At 42.9% G+C, this 22,838-nt stretch overlaps 1 protein-coding gene across 1 annotated transcript in view; it reads right to left on the reverse strand.

The window, feature by feature from the left end:
• Positions 1-22,838, reverse strand: part of trdn (triadin) — a 353,412-nt gene that overhangs the window by 5,922 nt on the left and 324,652 nt on the right. Inside the window, exon 70 of the mRNA XM_033022051.1 lies at positions 22,421-22,447. Coding sequence (XP_032877942.1) covers positions 22,421-22,447 — 27 coding nt within the window. The remainder of the gene's footprint in view (positions 1-22,420; positions 22,448-22,838) is intronic.

A 22,838-nucleotide genomic window follows, 5' to 3' on the forward strand; every position in this document is an offset into this window, starting at 1 on the left:
TGGTGTTAGGTAAATTGAATGGATTAAAGGCCGATAAATCCCCAGGGCCAGATAGGCTGCATCCTAGAGTACTTAAGGAAGTAGCCCCAGAAATAGTGGATGCATTAGTGATAATTTTTCAAAACTCTTTAGATTCTGGAGTAGTTCCTGAGGATTGGAGGGTAGCTAATGTAACACCACTTTTTAAAAAGGGAGGGAGAGAGAAAACGGGGAATTACAGACCAGTTAGTCTAACGTCGGTAGTGGGGAAACTGCTAGAATCAGTTATTAAGATGGGATAGCAGCACATTTGGAAAGTGGTGAAATCATTGGACAAAGTCAGCATGGATTTATGAAGGGTAAATCATGTCTGACGAATCTTATAGAATTTTTCGAGGATGTAACTAGTAGAGTGGATAAGGGAGTACCAGTGGATGTGTTATGGTACTTTCAGAAGGCTTTCGACAAGGTCCCACATAAGAGATTAGTATACAAACTTAAAGCATACGGTATTGGGGGTTCAGGATTGATGTGGATAGAGAACTGGCTGGCAGACAGGAAGCAAAGAGTAGGAGTAAACGGGTCCTTTTCACAATGGCAGGCAGTGACTAGTGGGGTACCGCAAGGCTCAGTTCTGGGACCCCAGCTATTTACGATATATATTAATGATTTGGACGAGGGAATTGAATGCAACATCTCCAAGTTTGCGGATGACACGAAGCTGGGGGGCAGTGTTAGCTGTGAGGAGGATGCTAGGAGGCTGCAAGGTGACTTGGATAGGCTGGGTGAGTGGGCAAATGCATGGCAGATGCAGTATAATGTGAATAAATGTGAGGTTATCCACTTTGGTGGCAAAAACAGGAAAGTAGATTATTATCTGAATGGTGGCCGATTAGGAAAGGGGGAGATGCAACGAGACCTGGGTGTCATGGTACACCAGTCATTAAAAGTAGGCATGTAGGTGCAGCAGGCAGTGAAGAAGGCGAATGGTATGTTAGCATTCATAGCAAAAGGATTTGAGTATAGGAGCAGGGAGGTTCTACTGCAGTTGTACAGGGTCTTGGTGAGACCACACCTGGAGTATTGCGTACAGTTTTGGTCTCCTAATCTGAGGAAAGACATTCTTGCCATAGAGGGAGTACAGAGAAGGTTCACCAGACTGATTCCTGGGATGTCAGGACTTTCATATGAAGAAAGACTGGATAGACTCAGTTTGTTCTCGCTAGAATTTAGAAGATTGAGGGGGGATCTTATAGAAACGTACAAAATTCTTAAGGGGTTGGACAGGCTAGATGCAGGAAGATTGTTCCCGATGTTGGGGAAGTCCAGAACAAGGGGTCGCAGTTTAAGGATAAAGGGGAAATCTTTTAGGACCGAGATGAGGAAAACTTTTTTCACACAGAGAGTGATGAATCTGTGGAATTCTCTCCCGCAGAAGGTAGTTGAGGCCAGTTCATTGGCTATATTTAAGAGGGAGTTAGATGTGGCCCTTGTGGCTAAAGGGATCAGGGGGTATGGAAAGAAGGCAGGTACATGATACTGAGTTGGATGATCAGCCATGATCATATTGAATGGCGGTGCAGGCTCGAAGGGCCGAATGGCCTACTCCTGCACCTATTTTCTATGTTTGTATGTTCTATGTTTCTACATAGAATTACAAAAAAACACTTATGTAAACCAAAAGATGTCGGGGTATTCTCACTCCCGAATTTTATGTAGTGGGCAGTGCATATTAAGAATATAATTTATTGGCTGGATAGTTCTACCCAACAGACAGAATGGATAAAAATGGAGAAAGATGATTGTTTTCCTTGTAATTGAATTGAATTGAATTGAATACCTTTATTGTCATTCAGACCTTACGGTCTGAACGAAATTTCGTGCCTGCAGTCATACATACAATCATACAATAATAAACAACAATAAACACAAATTAACATCCACCACAGTGTACCCTCCAAACACCTCCTCACTGTGGTGGAGGCAAAAATCTTAGGGTTACTGTCTCTTCCCTCCTCTTCTCCCTCTGCGCTGAGGCGATTCCCCACCGGGCGATGGCACAACAGTCCCGCGGCTCACCGAACCCCACAAACGGGCCGGTTCAAACACGCCCGGGGTGGTCGAAGCTGCCGCTCTCCAGTCCAGCGTACGCAGCCGCTGGCCCGTGGCTGAACCCCGGACTCAGGTCACCGCCGCCAGAACGCCGTCCCAGCCCCCGGAGCACCGTTCCAGCCCCGAGCCGGATCGCCCTCACGTGAGTGCCATTCCACCCTCGAGCTGTGCCACTCCGACGGGAGTGCCGTTCCATCTCGAGCTGGGCCACTCCGACGGGAGTACCGTTCCACCTCGGGCTGGGCCACTCCGACGGGAGTGCCGTTCCACCTCGGGCTGGGCCACTCCGACGGGAGTGCCGTTCCACCTCGAGCTGGGCCACTCCGACAGGAGTGCCGTTCCACCTCGGGCTGGGCCACTCCGACGGGTGTGCCGTTTCACCTCGGGCTGGGCCACTCCGACGGGAGTGCCGTTTCACCTCGGGCTGGGCCACTCCGACGGGAGTGCCGTTTCACCTCGGGCTGGGCCACTCCGACGGGAGTGCCGTTCCACCCTCGGGCTGGGCCGCTCCGACGGGAGTGCCACAGCCCCTCACGGGAGAGTCTCAGCCCCTCGCCAGGCCGCCCTCATGGGAGCGCAGTTCCAGCCCCGAGCTGGGCCGCCCTCACGGGAGCGAGCCCAGGGCGAGTCCTGTCAGGCTGCCTCCGGAGTCTCGAGGTCGCCAGCTCCGCCATTAGGTCTCAGCGCAGACGGAGGCAGAGAAGGGGGATACGACAAAAAAGTCGTATTCCCCCGAAGGGAGAGACAGCAAGCCCCGTTTCAACCTCCCACACCCCACATAAACACAACCTAAAAACCAAAAACATAACTAGACAAAACAAAAAAAAACAACACAAAAAAGTAAAGACAAACGGACTGCAGGCGAGCCGCAGCCGTTCCCAGCACCGCCACTTCCGGAATATAGGAACGATCCTCTTCTCCCCGAAAAAACTGAACAACACAATATATAAGAAGAACCCAATTATATATGGTACAATATGAATTTGGAAACAAATAAAATTATCTTTAAAATTAAGAAATTTATCATTGTTAATGCCAATAGCGAATAACCCTTTATTTAAACCATCCCTTATTGATAAAACATATAACCAATGGGAAAGTCTCGGAATTAGAAGGATCGGGGATATGTACGAAATGGGAAACCTACTATCATTCCAACAATTACAATTAAAATTTAAATTGAAAAACAACCAATATTTTAAATATCTTCAGATTTGCGATTTCATGAAAAAATACATACAAGGATATCAAAAAATAACTCCTGAATTATTGAAAGAAGCAATGAATATTAAAGCTGACTCACAAAAATTAATATCATATTTATATAATAGTATTTTAAATATAGACCTACCATCGACAGAGGTACTTAGAGAAGAGTGGGAACGGGAACTAATGATAAAAATTACGAAGGTTACATGGGAAAAGTACTTGATATATATTCACAAATGTTCAATTAATGTAAGACATAATCTAATTCAATTTAAAATTTTACATAGATTATATTATTCAAAAACAAGATTGAACAAATTTTATCCAAATATATCCCCCATTTGTGATAAATGCTTATCCCAAAACGCAACTATAACACACTCTTTTGTTTCCTGCATAAAACTTTATATGTTTTGGAGTGATATTTTTGAAATATTTACAAAATTATTTAAGCTAAGAATGGAACCTAATACTGAAATGATTATATTTGGAGTAATGGAAGATGGGAATAAATTGAACACATCTCAAAATTTATTTTTAAATTATGGTTTAATAATAGCAAAAAAATTAATACTCAAATTTTGGAAAAATATATCAATACTAACGCTTAAAATGTGGATTGCAAGCATTTGGACACCGCACATCTTGAGGAAATGCGATTCCTCCTAATGGATAAATCAGACCAATTCATAACGAGTTGGTCTCCATTTGTCGTCTTTTTGGAATGATATGGTGCAACACAATTGTAAAAGCTAACTGTTTCAGGACTGGACGAGGATAAAAATGGAGAAAGAGGATGGTCACGATTATAAACAATGATCTCCTTACTTCTTATCTTTATGTCTTGTTCTCTTTTTCCTATTTTTTTTTCTTCAACTTTCTTCATTCATTCATCTTTTTCATTTTTCTTCACACACTATATATCTCACGTCTTTCTATCCTTTACTATCTAATTTATTTTTCTTATTCTTATCTTTCTTTATTATAACAAAAAAAAAATTAGAAGCTGTACATAAAATGTATTATGAAAATATATATTAGGCACTTTGGTGCCATATGATTGTACTTACTTCTAATAAAATAAAATATTTAAAAAAAAACTAAAACTAATTCCTGTTGACCTACAGCCAATAGACCTGCTAACTAAGTCAAGTTGACTCAAGGCACAGATGGAACTGCACAGACAGAACTCACAGGACTCAATTGCAGCAACCCCATCGACAGCTTAAGGAGAAAAATCCCAAACATAATGATATTTGAATGTTAATGTTATCATCAGTTTTCTTATGCATTGAAGACATCTGGATTGAAAGGTTGAAAATTCTGTAAAATAAACACAATGTGTGATTATTGTGTATTCTACTTGGGACTAACATTGACTATTCCATCTGCAGTGTCCTTCTGTGCCAGAGAAGCAGCTTGAGTGAGTCACATTTTTTCTGGATAATCCAGATGACAACGAGCAAATCTGTTTTGTGAAGCGTGGTGAATTGGGGAAATGCCCAGGGAAACATTGGTCAGATGGAACAACAGATCGGATGGCATGTTGAAGAAACAAGACTAACATGCCAGGTCAGAGACGTCATGCTTGAGCAGTAAAAGTGAAACAAATGGGCTTGGAGTGAAATTATTGGTAAAATAAGATGAAATACTCAAAACAATAGCCTATCTGTAGTCAATGATTCAATGACGATTCAATTATACTCTATTGCAACCCGGTAGATTCATACAGCAGAGCTCATCAAGGCAGTACACAAGAGTCGCCATGTTTCTGGCACCGACAAAGTTACCAAAAGTTCATCAAACTGTTTTATCTTCTGTTCACAGCATTGAACAAGGCCTGCCACTGCACATGGCAACAGATGCCCCCCTGCTGGTCCCCCCTTCATTGTTCAAGTTCAAGTTCAAGTTCAAGTGAGTTTATTGTCATGATGTCCCTGTATAGGACAATGAAATTCTTGCTTTGCTTAAGCACCCAGAAAATAGTAGGCATTTACTACAAAACAGATAAATGTGTCCATATACCATGATATAAATATATACACACAAGAATAAATAAACTGGTAAAGTGCAAATAACAGAAAGTGGTTGCTAATAATCAGAGTTTTGTCCGAGCCAGGTTTAATAGCCTGATGGCTGAGGGGAAGTAGCTATTCCTGAACCTGGTTGTTGCAGTCTTCAGGCTCCTGTACCTTCTACCCGAAGGTAGCAGGGAGATGAGTGTGTGGGCAGGATGGTGTGGGTCTTTGATGATACTGCCAGCCTTTTTGAGGCAGCGACTGCGATAAATCCCCTCGATGGAAGGAAGGTCAGAGCCGATGATGGACTGGGCAGTGTTTACTACTTTTTGTAGTCTTTTCCTCTCCAGGGCGCTCAAATTGCCGAACCAAGCCACGATGGAACCGGTCAGCATGCTCTCGACTGTGCACCTGTAGAAGTTAGAGAGAGTCTTCCTTGACAATCCGACTCTCCGTAATCTTCTCAGGAAGTAGAGGCGCTGATGAGCTTTTTTGATAATTGCGTTAGTGTTCTCGGACCAGGAAAGATCTTCAGAGATGTGCACGCCCAGGAATTTGAAGTTCTTGACCCTTTCAACCATCGACCCGTTGATATAAATGGGGCTGTGGGTCCCCCTCCTACTCCTTCCAAAGTCCACAATCAGTTCCTTGGTTTTGCTGGTGTTGAGGGCCAGGTTATTGCGCTGGCACCATATGGACAGTTGCTCGATCTCTCTTCTGTACTCTGACTCATCCCCATCAGTGATACGCCCCACAACAGTGGTGTCGTCAGCGAACTTGATGATGGAGTTCGCACTGTGGTTCGCTACGCAGTCATGGGTATAGAGTGAGTACAGCAGGGGGCTGAGCACGCAGCCTTGAGGTGCTCCCGTGCTGATTGTTATCGAGGCTGACACATTTCCACCAATACGAACAGACTGTGGTCTGTGGACGAGGAAGTCGAGGATCCAGTTGCAGAGGGATGCGCAGAGACCCAGTTCTGCGAGTTTTGTAACCAGTTTGGAGGGGATGATTGTGTTAAATGCCGAGCTGTAATCAATGAATAACAGCCTGACATATGAGTTTTTGTTGTCCAAGTGGTCCAGTGCGGAGTGGAGGGCCAGCGAGATCGCATCCACCGTTGATCTGTTGTGGCGGTACGCGAACTGCAGTGGGTCCAGGTTTTTGTCGAGGTAGGAGTTGATTTGCTCCATGATCAACCTCTCAAAGCACTTCATCACCACCGGCGTTAGTGCCACTGGTCGATAGTCATTGAGGCACGTCACCTTACTCTTCTTGGGTATAATTGATGCCCGTTTAAAGCAGGTGGGGGCCTCAGACCTCAGAAGTGAGAGGTTGAAAATGTCCGTAAAAACTCCCGCCAGTTGGTCCGCACAGGTTTTTAGAACACGACCGGGTATACCATCAGGTCCAGGTGCTTTTCGGGGGTTCACCCCTCTGAAGGATTTCCTGACATCGGCCTCTGTGACTGAGACTGAAATGCCATCACAGCGAATGGGGGATCGGGAAGGCACATCAGTATTCTCCCTGTCAAAGCGTGCGTAAAACGCATTGAGCTCGTCAGGGAGTGATGTTACACCGGCATTCGAGCTGCCTCCTGGTTTTGCCTTGTAGGAGGTGATTGCATTCAGACCCTGCCACAGCTGCCGAACATCTGTCTCGTCCTCCAGTTTGGAGCAGAAGTCCCTTTTGGCCTTTTTGATGGCCTTACCAAGGTCGTATCTGGTCTTTATATAGGCCACTGTATCATTGGAAGTGAATGCCCTGTGTCTGGACTTCAGGAGAGTGCGGATCTCAAAGTTCATCCAAGGTTTCTGATTGGGAAACACTCGGAAGGTTTTTGTAGGGATGCAGTCCTCCACACATTTCTTTATGAAGTCTGTAACGACTGTGGCATATTCGTTCAAGTCCGTTGCCGAGTCCTTGAACATAGCCCAGTCTACAGACTCCAAACAGTCCTGGAGTTGTTCTTCTGCCCCCCCCCCCCCCCCCCCCACCCAACCAGCTCTGTGCTGTCCTCACTTCTGGGGGTGCGCTCTTTAATTGCTGCCTGTAGGCAGGAAGAAGCAGCACCGCGGTATGGTCGGACTTACCGAAGTCAGGGCGAGAGATAGAACGATAGGCATTCTTGATGGTGATGTAGCAGTGGTCGAGGGTGTTAGGTCCTCTGGTGCAGCAGGAGACATGTTGGTGGAAGTTGGGGAGTGATTTCTTGAGGTTCACCTTATTGAAGTCCCCAGCAATGGTGGTAAATGCCTCGGGGTAAGACGTCTGGTGTTTGTTGACCACGGCCTGCAGCTCCTCCAGTGCCAGACGGACGTCTGCCTGGGGTGGGATGTAGACCGCGGTCAGGATAACGGAGGTGAATTCTCTTGGGAGGTAGAAGGGACGGCACTTCACCGCCAGATGTTCGAGGTGTGGAGAGCAGGAGTTGGACAGGACTGCCACGTCTGAACACCACGCAGAGTTGACCATGAGGCAGACGCCCCCTCCTCTCCCTTTCCCAGATGCCAGGGTACGGTCCATGCGGTGGATGGAGAACCCTTCAGGCTGGACCGCTGAGTCTGGGGAGCTGGGGTGAGCCATGTCTCTGTGAAATCGGTGGGCGGCGCGACTTTCGTCAGCAGCGGCCTCTGCAGTCCGTCTGCGTTTTTATTATTTTATGTCTTTGTTTTTATGTAGTTTTTGTTATTTTTTGTTGGGGTATGTGTGTGGGGGGGGGGGGGGGTGGGGGTGGTGTGGGGGGGAGGGGGTAACTTTTAAATCTCTCCCTGCACGGGAGACCCGACCTTTTCTTTGTCGGGTCTCCGTTGTCGTTGGGGCTGCAACGAGGAGCGGCCTCCAACAGGATGACCGGGGGCTGTGGTGCCGACTACTCACCTCACCGTCGCGGAGCTGGTCGAGTCCAGAGCGGGTGGAGCTGTGGTGGACGCTGCTGCGGCCCGACCCCCGGAGATTCGGTGGCTGCAACTGCAGGCCTGGCGGGCGGCACCGGGAGCCCGCGGGTCCCTGGAGGGAGAACGCTTTTCGGGGCTTCCGCAACGGCGACTTCTCCCGCCCGAGTTGCGGGGTTGAAGAGCTCCTGGAGCGGGGCCTTACAGCACCGCCCCGCGCGGCTTGGAATGGCCGCGGGACTGCGAGCGCACGCCGGGGGCTCTAACATCTAGAACCCGGTGTGCGACCTTGCATCACCCGGCGTGGCTTTAATGGCCTCGGGACAATTCGCCATCGCCCGCCGGAGGCTTTGACTTTGACTCTGACATCGGGGGGGAGAGTGCAGTGGAGAGAGAAGTTTTTTTGGCCTTCCATCACAGCAATGTGATGGATGTTTATGTAAATTATGTTGTGTCTTGGGTCTATTTGTTTGTAATGTATGGCTGCAGAAACGACATTTCGTTTGGACCTCAAGGGGTCCAAATGACAATAAATTGAATTGTATTGTATTGTAACAGAACACAGAGCATTCCCTCAGCTCCCTTTGATAAAGCAGTCTTGCCCTTAAGTCCTCCACTTTGTTTTCAAGGGACTGTACATTAGCCAGTACGATAGTTGGGAGAGCGGGCCGAAGTCCCCTGCGCTTCATTATGACCTGAAGTCCTGCCCGACGGCCACGTTTCCGGACACAATGGAGGCTTCCCCTTTGTTCCCAGGTACTGTGTTAATAGCTAAGATTGCCCCAAAACCTAAAGGTAGTGGACTTGAATTCTGGTGGGAATTCTGCTGATTTCCTGTCAAAGATACAGGAAATCAGACAAATTCAATTATCATCAATGCTTAGGAGAAAATGAAAAGCGAGAATGAAAAGTGAAAATCTTACTTGGATATAAATGAGTTCAAGTACACTGCCTAGTTCATTGATATGAAAATGGTTAAGGTAAATAAACAATCATTGGGCTAATAATTCCACCATGCATAAAAAATGCATGTTGTGAATATACAGTATAAGTACATCAAGTATCATTGCAAACTTGAGGGAACATGCATGGAACTTGAAACAACAATAACCAGGATGGATAATTGATGAGGTTTGTGTTAGCAGGATTCCTGTCTTGATGTTTTGCAATATCTTAAAAAGCACCATGGAATTTTTATGCTAATAACTCTGTAATAACATCTCCATGAGTTATTGTGAGTGTTGTTCCATCCCAGATAAATAAGATGATCTTTGTGTGCTGCTTTAGGTTTTTGCAACATAGTTGAGAGCAGATGAAGATTTCAGCAGAGAGCCAATGCGCTGATAAGTTGCAAAAAACAGTCTTGTTGTGCCATTGCTAGATGTCCTCAGTGCAGATATCCTAATTGTGGGAGTAGATAACTATGTGATGATGAAGAGAAAGTGGGAGTTAGGCCATATAACATGAGGAGGAGGATTAGGAAGAACATTTTCTATTTTTCACTGTTCTGAAAATCTTTGGAAAGTTGAAGTGGGATTGGCCAAGGATATGATTGGTAAAAATGAATGGAAAACAAATCCTCTGTGCAGAAGGGCAGCACAGTGGTGCAGTGGTAGAGTTTTTTTTAATGAAGTCTGTAGGTTAATTAGCTGCTGTAAATTGTCCCGAGTGTGTAGGATAAAACTATTGTATGGGGATTGCTGGTCAGCGTGGACTCTGTGAGCTAAAGGGCCTGGTTCCACATTGTATCTCTAAACTAACCTCAACCAAAGAGTGAGTTTGAAACCAAAACCCCAAGAGCAGTCCATCCCCCAGACTGCAGTCGAGCGACTGGCAAATTAAAACTGGTTCGGCATGTGGTTGCCTTGAGGCATGTACTCCAGTCTGCCATGCCAGCTCGTCATCCCCTTGAGTGAGCTTTGTAGCATATCAAGAGGAAGAAGAGGGAAGGTGTAAATTAAAAGCTGCAAGTTAAAATCATTGGTCGTAACATTTTGCAGTTTAGGTGGCCTTGCAACAGATGGCCTTGCTCAGCATCAGCATCTTCACTAAGCCAGAGTGAATGAAGACAGCTTAGCTATTAAACCAGTGTCGCCTCTACAACTAATCTCATTATACCCTTGAATGTATTATTTGTTTTAAATATGTTGAATTGCTGTAAATGATGAACAGTCTTTGGAGCCCACGTTGCTTATTTCATTATTGAAACACAGATATTAATTATTTCCATGAAATTTAAGCACAGTTAATCATGAGTCTAAGACTCAAAAGCATGTTAATTCATTCAGGTAGTTCATCATTACATTAACTCTATCCACCTGTTTTGGATATATAACTTTCCACACACCTCCCAAACAAAATCCTTGTAGCTCAATTTTGATATTTTTATTGTTTTTTTGCCTCTTTCTTTGTGAAAGCAACTCCCTCACTGCCCACATGCTGACTTCATCTATGAATGACCTGGCTCCAATTTTAATATTGTGAAATTTGTTCTGACTCTTGCATACAGTACTAGTTGCTCACTATCCCTCATCTCAAATCCTAAAGTAATCAGAAACATACCACTTAGATTAGCTGTTTAAGAAGGAACTGCAGATGCTGGAAAATCGAAGGTAGACAAAAATGCTAGAGAAACTCAGCGGGTGAGGCAGCATCTATGGAACGAAGGAAATAGGCAACGTTTCTTGGGTTTCGGCCCGAAACATTGCTTATTTCCACTCCAAGACGGGTTTCAGCCCGAAACATTGCCTATTTCCTTCGCTCCATAGATGCTGCCTCACCCACTGAGTTTCTCCAGCATTTTTGTCTAACTTAGATTATCTATTATTTTATTCAGTTTAGGAGTTCTTGCAAAGTCATCATGTTTACTGCCCAAAACCATATCCTCTTCTGTATGCAGGGGAATGTAAACATAGTCTGTGCAACTGATCTTATAGAAAATGCTGAAACACGCAACATGTTAGGCAGCATCAGAGGACAAAGAGTTTCAGGTCTAAGACCCTCCATTAGATTCTCCTTGCAGATTTGACCAATGGTTTCTGATTTCCAGCATTTTCTATTTTATCTTCAGATTTTCAGCATCTACAGATTTATTTTGCATTTACAAGCATTTACAAGCTATCTTCCAAGAAATATATACTATAGAGTCGTACCAAACAAATAGGCCCTTCCAATATTCCATTCGCCTTTTGAAATGTTTATATATTAGCCCTAGTGGTTAATTTGACCCTCAAATTCCTCTAAGCGTGCACAATTCTTTGCTTGTCATCATTTAAGAAAATAAGATTGTGCAAATGAGACTAACCTAGATGGGGCATCATGGACGGATTGACAGGCTTGTGTGACTCTATGGCTCTTATCTTAATCATCTTTCATAATATTTATGTAAAAACCCTCATAAATGCTTTAGTCAAGTATATAATCCAAGTACTCTTACAGTTCAAGATTGAAAAGACGACGTTCTAGCCTATTGTACTATCTGATGTGACCTGAGAACAGAATTCACATCCAGACCATTCCATGGTTTTACAGTGGTAGCAGAATATAACAAAGTTACAACTTTCTGGGTGTGTTAACAAACTATAAAGATACTTTATAGTAGAACTGATATCATATAACTAATTCATGCATAGGACTGATTTATGTATTAATATCTGCATAATAACTAAATAAATAAATAATATATCGACTTAAGATTGAGCACAATGAAACCTTTCTGTAATTGACAGTTTATGTATTTAGATAGGAATGCCAATTGAAAAATTATGAACATATTGATTGCTTCAACTGAAGATAGACACAAAATGCTGGTGTAACTCAGCGGATTAGGCAACATCTCTGGAGAAAAGGAATAGTTGATGTTTCGGGTCTGAACCCTTCTTCAGAGTGAAAGATAGAGAAGGCCAGAAGAAAACAGGGCTGGCAAAAGATGACCTCATGATTGCTTTAATACAGTTTGCAACTGTACCAAACCTTGCTGAAATCATTAACACAATAGCATTGTTAACAACTGTAAAACATAATACCATTCTTCCTAAAATCATAATGATGTAGTAAAAAATAATCAGAATAAATATGCAGACATAAATAAATTTTATCTGAAATAAAACAGAATATGCTGAAAAACTTTTGTATCGCTGGAAGAACAGTTAACCTTTCAGGTATGGAACCCTTCAAGAGAAGTGAGAAAGAGAAAAGCAAATTTGTTCAATTCACAGCAAGTTAAGTAGGAAGTTAATGAAAGTGAAATAATTTGCACGTTTACAAATCTTTATCAATCTAAAACACTGGACAAATGTTTCATATAGCAGGGTGACCAAAACTGAACACAATACTCCAAAAGTGGCCTCACCAACGTCTTGTACAACAGTAAAATAACATCTCAGCTTCAATGTGTAGGAAAGAACTGCAGATGCTGGTTTAAATCGAAGGTAGACACAAAATGCTGGAGTAACTCAGTGGGACAGGCAGCATTTGTGGAGAGAAGGAATGGGTGACATTTCGGGTCGAGACCCTTCTCTCCACAGATGCTGCCTGTCCCGCTGAGTTACTCCAGCATTTTGTGTCTATCTCAACTTCTATACTCCATACAATGAATGATGAAGGCCAATGTACCAAACGCTATCTTGACTACCCTATCGACCTGTGATGACACTTTCAAGGAACTATGTAACTGCATACCTATAGCTCCCATAGTCAGGATCCAACCTGGGTCTCTTTTGCTGTAAGGCAGCAAATCTATCGCTGCACCACCAAGCCGCCCGTGCAATTTGTTAAGCTAGTATTCAATTAACTTGTTTAAGCCTCAGCAGATCGGATTAACTTTCTGTCAAGTAGTTACTGCTTTGCCACAGTTCTGATCTGCTGCATACATTCTTGTTCAATGTTAATTACTATGAAATAGTTTCCTTTTTTAAAGCCTCAATGAACAACACAAAATTTAACCTTAGACTCTCAGCCGTTTTGCTTTTTATCAGAAACTAAGCTGTAGAGATACTAAAAAGTGCAAAAATAAAAACAGGCATCCCAACTATAAACTATTGCTAATAATTTCAAGTAAAATAATTCATGTTCCCATTGGAAGAGCCAAAGGTTTTTACATTCAACAGTGGGGTATAATGCCATTACCCCTCCAAATAAACTTTAGTAATCCTCAATCTAGAGATGAATCCTATCCATGCTATAGAGCAGAACCAGCATCTCTGAAAATGATGACAGGGCATCATGAAGAAAGATTAATCTACAGATGTGTTTGCCATCAAACTCACCCCGTGACAAAGAACATAGAACATAGAACAGTACAGCACAGGAATGGGCTCGTGTGTGTTGAACATAATGCCAAGATAAACTAATCTCTATTGCCTGCACATGATCCATATTCCCCATTCCCTCCATATCCATGAGAATGTGAATCTCTTCATTTTATTACTCTGTCATTGCATTCATCCTAAATGATCAATTCCCTCATATTTATCATTTGGTCTAAACCATAAATATCAATACTAGCAATTTAAAACAGTAGGTAACTTGCTAGAAAAAAACACCGTAAATGAGGTCTGGTTATCAAAATCTCTTGCTAATGACATAAGGTGGTTTCAACTTCTGGTCAAAGTATTGAAATAAAAACAAAGTTAAGATCATGAATTGCTTTTGCATTATTGTGACAAGTAAAAGAGGTTACATTCATAAATTGTTTCAAATGCCAAATAACTCATAAATATCTTTCATTGGGGTGTGAATTACAGTCAGTATTACTATTTGTAACATGACAGCCTTTAGAACTCAGGATCAGAGAATTATATAAGATTAAAGCTCAGAAAAACACCATTAGGTCTATGCCAACAAAAATATCTATGTCCTACTATGTCCCATATTGATTACACTATACCATTTGTTCATGCAGATACATTTCAAAAGTTTTCAGGGATTATGCCCCTGCAATATTTTCAGGCAGGGAGTTGCAGACTTTGATTACTTTTTTTTTGTGAATTATTTCTTTATCAACTTCCTTAAAAACCTTCTACTGTCTAGACTTTAAATCAATGCACCCCACTTATTGCTGAGGGAAATGAGTTATTCCTAATCACCCCATCTAGGCTTTTCATAACTTTATGTGTCTCTGTTAAATCACAAATAAGTTTTGTTTGTTGCAAAGAAAACAATCCCAGCTTGGCAATTATTTCCTCATAAATAAGTATTAATAGCCCCAATATCCACCTATCCCCCTTTGCTATGTGTCACATTCTTCTTGAACGATGGTCATCAGCATTGTATGAAGTAATTTATTTGTGGCCTAATTAGATTTATACTCAGCGGCAGCAAGATATTCTGCTCTATGCCATCAATAACTGAAAGTCTTGCTTACATTTTCTTATTCACCCATTATGCTACTGCTGGAGATCAGTGGCATGCATATCAATGTTCTTCATTTACAGAATTCATAGAGTCATAGAGTGATACAGTGTGGAAACAGGTCCTTCGGCCCAACTTGCCCACACCAGCCAACATGTCCCAGCTACACTAGTCCTACCTGCCTGTGTTTAGAAGCATAGAAACATAGAAAATAGGTGCAGGAGTAGGCCATTCGGCCCCGAGCCAGCACCGCCATTCAATATGATCATGGCTGATCATCCAAAATCAGTACCCCATTCTGGCTCTTTCCCCATATCCCGTGATTCCCTTAGCCCTAAGAGCTAAATTAACTCTCTCTGGAAAAGCTAAATCTAGCTCTCTCTTCAAACAGTGGTTTGGTCCATATTCCTCCAAATCTGTACTATCCATGCACCTGTCTAACTGTTTCTTAAACGGTGGGATAGTCCCAGCCTCAACCATCTCCTCTGGCACCTTGTTCCATACCTCCACCACCATTTGTGTGTAAACGTTATCCCTCAGATTCCTATTTAATCGTTTCCCCTTCAGCTTAAACCTATGTCCACTGGTCCTCGATTCACCTCTGGGCAAGGAACTCTGTTCATCTTCTCGGTCTATTCCTCTCATGATTTTATACATGACATTTATACACATTTCTTTAATATTTATTGGCATTCTTTTACTGTGTTATTTCCTTGCTTTATTTCTCCTCTGGAAATTCATTACTTCATAATTCTCTGGACTGAAATTTGTTTACCATCTTTCTGCCCAGCTGAGCCATCCATTGATATTTTCCTGGACTCTGCAGTTTTCTCTCATGTTTTTAACCAGATGGCCAGTTTTGGTATGTTCATTGAGCTTCTTAATCACCACTCTTACAGAAGCTTAAATCATTCAAATTTACTTCAAAATGCAAGGGACAAGACAATATTACATACTATACAATACAGAAGTCGCCCATTCAGTCAGTCAATCTAGCAAACGGCATTCATAATATGCTCACAATATATGTTCTACGTTGAAGATGACCATTGTAGGATAGGTGCCTCTGTTCAGTCAGCAGAGCCAACTAGGAACTTCTAGTTGCCTGATACTTTAATCCTCCATTCTACTCCCACTCTCACCTACGTGAATGTAGTTACCTGCACTTTCAAACAGGCTTGATGAATAGCACCTCAAACATGAATATAAATTCAATGGTTTCAGGTAGGTTTCTCTAGTTATATCAGAACAGGACAATTCTGATGCAAAGTTATCCATCTGTAATATTAACTCAGTTTTTATATCTCTGTAGCAAATAAGGTCATAAGGCATAGGAATAGAATTGGGCCATTCAGACATTCAATCATGGCTGATCTAACTCTCCCTCCTAACCCCATTCTCCTGCTTTCGCCCCATAACCTCTAACACCTGTACTAATCAAGAAGTACTTGATTAAGAATATCTCATTCAAGAACCGATTCAAGTAATCACGATTCTCTCATTTGCTAAGCATTGCCAGCATTTTCCTTTGTTTCAGGTTTCCTGAAGAGCACTGACCTGCATCTCACTGTTTTTAGATGCTCTTTTGCTTGTCTTCTCTGCCAAAACATCCTCATTGATTGAGACACAAGGAACTGCAGATGCCGGATTCTTGCCCAGAACACAAAGCGCTGGAATAGCTCAATGGGTCAGGCAGCATCTCTGGAGGACATGGAGAGGTGCCATTTCAGAATGAGACCCTTCTGCAGACTCAGGTGACATTTTGGATCAGGACCCTTCTTCAGACAGGAGTCAGGAAACTTCTTCAGACTCTGAAGATGGGTCCTGACCCAAAACATCACCTACCTATGTCCTCCAGAGATTCTGCCTGATCCGTTGAGTTACTCCAACACTCTGCATTATACCCCCTCATAAATCCTTCATTCAGACAGTTCTGTATATAGTAGGATGACCACAACAACCTTATTCTATCAGTGAAATTTCATCCCATATAACTTAAAATTAACTTGTTTTTCCACTTTCATGGACATTACTTCTGATTTATTTCTCCACAGACACTACCTAACATGCTTAAATTTATTTTGTATTTCATGGTTTACATTTTGCCTGTAGCCTTGCTCTTCAAAACAACCAAAAATAGAAGATTTAATCATATTGACTTGTTTGCAGAGAGCATTTTATTTTCATTTCTCAAACATTAACCACATTTTCTAACAGCACATTAGCATAATCACCACAGTGCATTAGAGAGTAGGTACCAGATGCTTTTTGGCTAAATGCCCCAGACCACAATTTGATTGGCATATTTTTGGCTACCTGTTTCTATCGTTTTTGAAATAGTTTGAGTTTTTCATTAGGGAGGTAAGTAGGTAAGTATGCTAATTTAAAAAAAAAATGTCATATCAATTTTGACAAGTGCTTGTTGCAGACGTGTAAGTCATTTATTCCCCAAAATAAAAATGAAACCATATTTTCAAGTTCTGAAATGTTAACTGGATTATCTGACAACAACACCTTAGCTTAATCAATACGATGCTTTGAGATTATATCCAGCAGGCAGAACTTCCTCTGTATGAGTACCGGAAATTTGACAGGCATGCTACAGGATTAAAAGCTGCATAGATGCAGAGAACTGGTGAAGGAAATCTAGAAGGGCACGTTGCTCAGGAATTATTCTCGATGTTCTTGCTCACATAAACACTCCAGCATTTGCAGAGAAAATAATAAAAACTCACACTAGCAAACTGTGTGAGTGGTTCAATGAGTCAGTAATTCAATGCTACTATTTATATCAAGAGGACTGGAATGCAAAAACAGGGATGTGATGCTGAGGCTTTACAAAGCGAGGGTCAGGCCGCATTTGAAATATTGTGAGCAAATTTGGGCCCCATACCTGAGGAGGTTTACAAGAATGATTCCAGGAATGAGTGGGTTAGCATATGACGAACACCACCCCCACATCCAGCGACGCCTCCTTCCTTGAGGAGCTTAATCACTTCTATAGCGGCTTCGACAGGGACAATCTAGAGACAGCCATCAAGGCTGTGCTACCTGCCGATCACCAACCCCTCACACTCACCCCCTACGACGTATACGTGGCACTGAGTAGGACTAATGCACGTAAGGCTGCTGGCCCTGACGGCATATTCGGGCGCGTGCTCAGGGCCTGTGCTGCGCAGCTGACAGACGTCTGGACTGACATCTTCAACCTGTCACTTGCCCAAGCAGTTGTCCCCACGTGCCTTAAAACCACCTCCATCGTGCCAGTGCCAAAACACTCCACTGCGGCAAGCCTCAACGACTTCCGCCCAGTTGCACTTACCCCCATCATCACCAAGTGCTTCGAGAGGCTGGTCCTGGCACACCTCAAAAGCTGCCTACCCCCCACACTGGATCCCTATCAGTTTGCCGACCGCAAGAACAGGAGTACGGAGGATGCCATCTCAACGGCACTTCACTCCGCCCTCTCCCACCTCGACAACAGAGACACTTACGTAAGAATGCTGTTCATCGATTACAGCTCAGCATTCAACACCATTATACCATCAAAACTGATCACCAAACTCGGTAACCTGGGCATCGACCCCTCCCTCTGCAACTGGATACTGGACTTTCTAACCAACAGACCCCAGTCTGTTAGGTTAGACAAGCACACCTCTTCAACCCTCACCCTGAACACCGGCGTTCCACAGGGTTGCGTGCTGAGCCCCCTCCTCTACTCCCTCTTCACGTATGACTGCACACCTGTACATGGTACTAACACCATCATCAAGTATGCAGATGATTCAACGGTGATTGGCATCATCAGCAACAACGATGAGTCGGCCTACAGGGAGGAGGTCCAGCACTTAGCAGCATGGTGCGCTGACAACAACCTGGCCCTTAACACCAAGAAGACCAAGGAGCTCATTGTAGACTTCAGGAAGTCCAGGGGCGGCACGCACACCCCCATCCACATTAACGGGACGGAGGTGGAACGTGTTTCTAGCTTCAGGTTCCTGGGTGTTAACATCTCCGATGACCTCTCTTGGACCCACAATACCTCAACTCTGATCAAGAAGGCTCACCAGCGTCTCTTCTTCCTGAGGAGACTGAAGAAGGTCCATCTGTCTCCTCAGATCCTGGTGAACTTCTACCGCTGCACCATCGAGAGCATCCTTACCAACTGTATCACAGTATGGTATGGCAACTGCTCTGTCTCCGACCGGAAGGCATTGCAGAGGGTGGTGAAAATTGCCCAACGCATCACCGGTTCCTCGCTCCCCTCCATTGAGTCTGTCCAAAGCAAGCGTTGTCTGCGGAGGGCGCTCAGCATCGCCAAGGACTGCTCTCACCCCAACCATGGACTGTTTACCCTCCTACCATCCGGGAGGCGCTACAGGTCTCTCCGTTGCCGGACCAGCAGGTCCAGGAACAGCTTCTTCCCGGCGGCTGTCACACTACTCAACAACGTACCTCGGTGACTGCCAATCACCCCCCCCCCCCCCCCCCCCCCCCCGGACACCCCTCCCACAGGAAAAACACTATGTCTGTATATATGCTAATGTAAATATTTATTCAAATCATATGCTATGTCGCTCTTCCAGGGAGATGCTAAATGCATTTCGTTGTCTCTGTACTGTACACGGACAATGACAATTAAAGTTGAATCTGAATTTGAATCTGACAGCACTGGGCCTCCACTCATCTGAGTATAGAAGGTTGAGGGGGGACTCAATGATACTTACAGAATAATGAAAGGCATAGATAGAGTGGATGTGAAAAGGATGTTTCCACTGGTGGGAGAATCTAGGACGAGATCATAGACTCAGAATTAAAGGGCGCTCTTTTAAAAAGGAGGTGAGGAGGAACTTCAAGTCAGAGGGTAGTTAATCTGTGGAACTCATTGCCACAGAGGGCTGTGGAGGCCAAGTCAGTGGACATTTTTAAGGCAGAGATAGACAAGTTCTTGATTAGAATGTGTGTCAAGGGTTATGGGGAGAAGGCAGGAAATTGGGATTAGATGGCAGAGATCAGCCATGATTGAATGGCGGAGTAGACTCGATGGGCCGAATGGCCTAATTCTACTCCCATAATGTAGCAATGTTACAAAATGTTGAGGTTTTAAAAATCAAGTCTGCAATGTATCCCATCAGATAAAGCATAAAAAGAAGTTTAATTTGACACCTAATTCACTTTCATATCTTCAGTATTAAAAAAGTTATGGCCATTTTCATACTCGGAAATTAGCATCTTGCTCCCTATTGCTTGTCCATTGACTTAACTCAAAAGCTGTGATCAAGGACAGTCAAAACCTCATATCTTTCTTAAAAATTAAGAGAACTGAATGACATTTTCAGTTATTATAGATTGAAGCATTCTGAAACAAATATGAAACATCTTACTTGGATGACCTGAAATTAAAGCATATAATTAGTTAGTTACATAATTGTAGCTAATTACAAAATTTAATTACTAATCTAAACATGTATCCATTTCTTAAGAAAACGTTAACATTCTTAAATAGCCTAAGTGTCCAAATAACATTCACACAAGAATTCACAATATAACATGATTTTAAAATCTCATAGTCATGAATTTATAGGCCAAATGGAAGGAATTTAGTGTTTAATTCCCGTAAATTAATGGCCATTTAAATCATCTTGCGAGTGGGATTTTGTGGAACGCGATCGTTTGGAACGTTGCATTTGCGGTGAATTTAGACCCCATATCGGCAGGAAAAATACTGCCGGTTCGTATGGGGCCTAAATCACCTTTTCGCAACGTAAAATTTTGATTAAAGGCATCCTAAGAAGCACGTTTATATATAAAATAAATGGCTTTCCTTTACCTGTCCCGTACATGAAATCCGTCCCCGTTGTCGGCGTTGACGGCTTTAGAAGGTTATTTTTAATTTACTCCTGCTATTAAAATATCCAGTGCAGTTTAAAAAAAACATAATAAAACCGATGTCAGAGCGATTATTCTTCAGCAGCTAAACAGCCTGACAAAAATCGATTTGAACAGGCTGGAGAAAAAAGGCATTTTAAACCCGCCTCCCTCTTAAAGGTGCCAAAGTCATGCACACGGCCAGTGTCATAACTGCAGCGCCGCTGAAGCTAAGTTTTGTAACATACCTACATAATGTGAACTTGTGAGAGTGCTGTTCCCAACAAAGAGTGAGACTCTAATAATCCACCCTCTGACTGTTTGGAAGTCCCGATGGTTCAGCAACTGCTCGATGGGTATTGTTCGCCACAATTCTTTTGAAGTCGCCAGTCCCCGAGTTTCAACACACCCTTCCAGCTCGCCGAGGTCGCAGTTCCTTTGCCACTGTCCCAAGGCCACTGACCCCCTTCTGCCTTGCTGGAGTTCCAGTGCCCACACTGTCTGTAAAATGACCGGGGTCTCCCATGCTACCTTTAAACTTACAAAGTTCACTGGGGAATTTAATGGAGCTTGCATCCCATTGCAATGACACTGGGAGATTTATTGGCACAGTGAATCTCCGATAATCCAGCATTCTCAGCACTTTTGGTGGTGTCAGACTGGTAGATCTTTGAATCTATTGGAATGTTGTTCTAATCTATAATACCACCATTTTAATTCACTTTTGTTTAGTTGTTACAAAATATTATAATAAACTTCACCGTGAATCTTGTCAGTAGGGTGTATGAAAGGAAATGCCAGGGTAGGGCTCTCATTGTTTACTGCTTGGCCACATCTGTCAAGGTGTCAGTAACCATTTACTGGGATTCTCAAAGGTCTGTCAGTTAATCACTTGGAACCATATCTGTAGGATTTAACTCAGCAGTGGGGGAATGTCGCAGACTTTGCTATCTGTCACATAAACATCAGAGAATCCGGGTAGTATTCTTGCTTCAACATTGTTTGAACGGACTAGAACGCAAACCTCGCAAAACCCTCCTTTCTAAAAAAAAGATTGTATTTTGATGTAAGTAAACTTTTGTGTTGGAACATGTGCAGAATGATTAAACTCAAATACAAGCAGCTGCAGCAGAGCAAATAGTCGGCAGGTTGAGCTAAACCTGCCTAGTTTCCATTTCCACACGGTTGTCTGTTATCTGGACACACTGTGGCAATCTCTGTCTCTAACAAGCAATGGAGGTCTCTCCAAAGCAAGAGCCTGTTCTGGACCAATTAATGATGCACAATAGGTGTCCACACACAATAAAACAATAATTATAAAGTAACTGTTCAATTTTTCAGTAGATCAAAACTAAGGGATTCTAAACCATTCAGGAACATAACAAAACTGTTACCATTGTGGGATATTTACAAGATAGTAAGAATTAACATGTAAGAACCAACACAGGGCTAGATGGTGGGGTAGCGGTAGAGTTGCTGCCAGAGACCCAGGTTTGATTCTGACTATGGGTGCTGTCTGTATGGAGTTTGTACGTTCTCTGCGTGACCTGTGTGGGTTTTCTCCGGGTGCTCCGGTTTCCACCCACTCTCCAAAGACGGACAAGTTTGTAGGTTACTTGTCTTGGTATAATTATAAATTGTCCCTAGTGTGTGTAGGATAGTGTTAGTGTGCGGGGATCGCTGTCCGGTGCTGAATCAGTGGGCTGAAGGTCCTGTTTCTGTGCTGTATCTTTAAACTAAACTAAACTTTCCATTAATTGTTGTTTTTTAAATTATTAAACACATTTGTTTTAAATCTCGTACTTTAAGTCTCCTGGTACATTAACAAAAAGCTTGTCAGGTTTCATAGAACCCAGTGATTCAGATACATGCATTGACTACGAACACAAATAGAAATCTTTGTAGGAAGTCATCGCTCCTTGGCAACCTATCTGGCAAATCTATCTGCACTGCAGCTGGACTGCACAACATTTTATAATATTCACTCACCTTCATGTTTTGCAGGTTTAGTCTTTGCTGAAATCATGAAAAAGATATCTTACATTAGACAGTTGCATGATTAATTTCTAGTATGAAAACTAATAATCACCTTCAATAAGTGACCCGGTTATTCTCTGGAAAGAGTGTTACTTCATGTGTGAGGCTATTTTTTTGTCCAAACTCGGGTATATGTCACCACTCCTGTAAATATTAACTTAGGTTTGAAAAACATGCTGTATTTTAAATTCTGCCCCATCTACGGATGCTGACATTTTCCTGGAGGTCTCTGAAAGATAGATCTCAATATTTACAGCACCATATGGAGGCCTGGAGAGGAATTACAATTAGGAAAGCAAATATAACTGCAGGCTTTCACTTCAGTGTGTGTTGCAGAAGGTAGCAGCGGAGCGGCATGTAGGATGGCAAA

Source organism: Amblyraja radiata, chromosome 5 (genome assembly GCF_010909765.2).
Source record: "Amblyraja radiata isolate CabotCenter1 chromosome 5, sAmbRad1.1.pri, whole genome shotgun sequence".
Lineage (NCBI taxonomy): Eukaryota > Metazoa > Chordata > Chondrichthyes > Rajiformes > Rajidae > Amblyraja > Amblyraja radiata.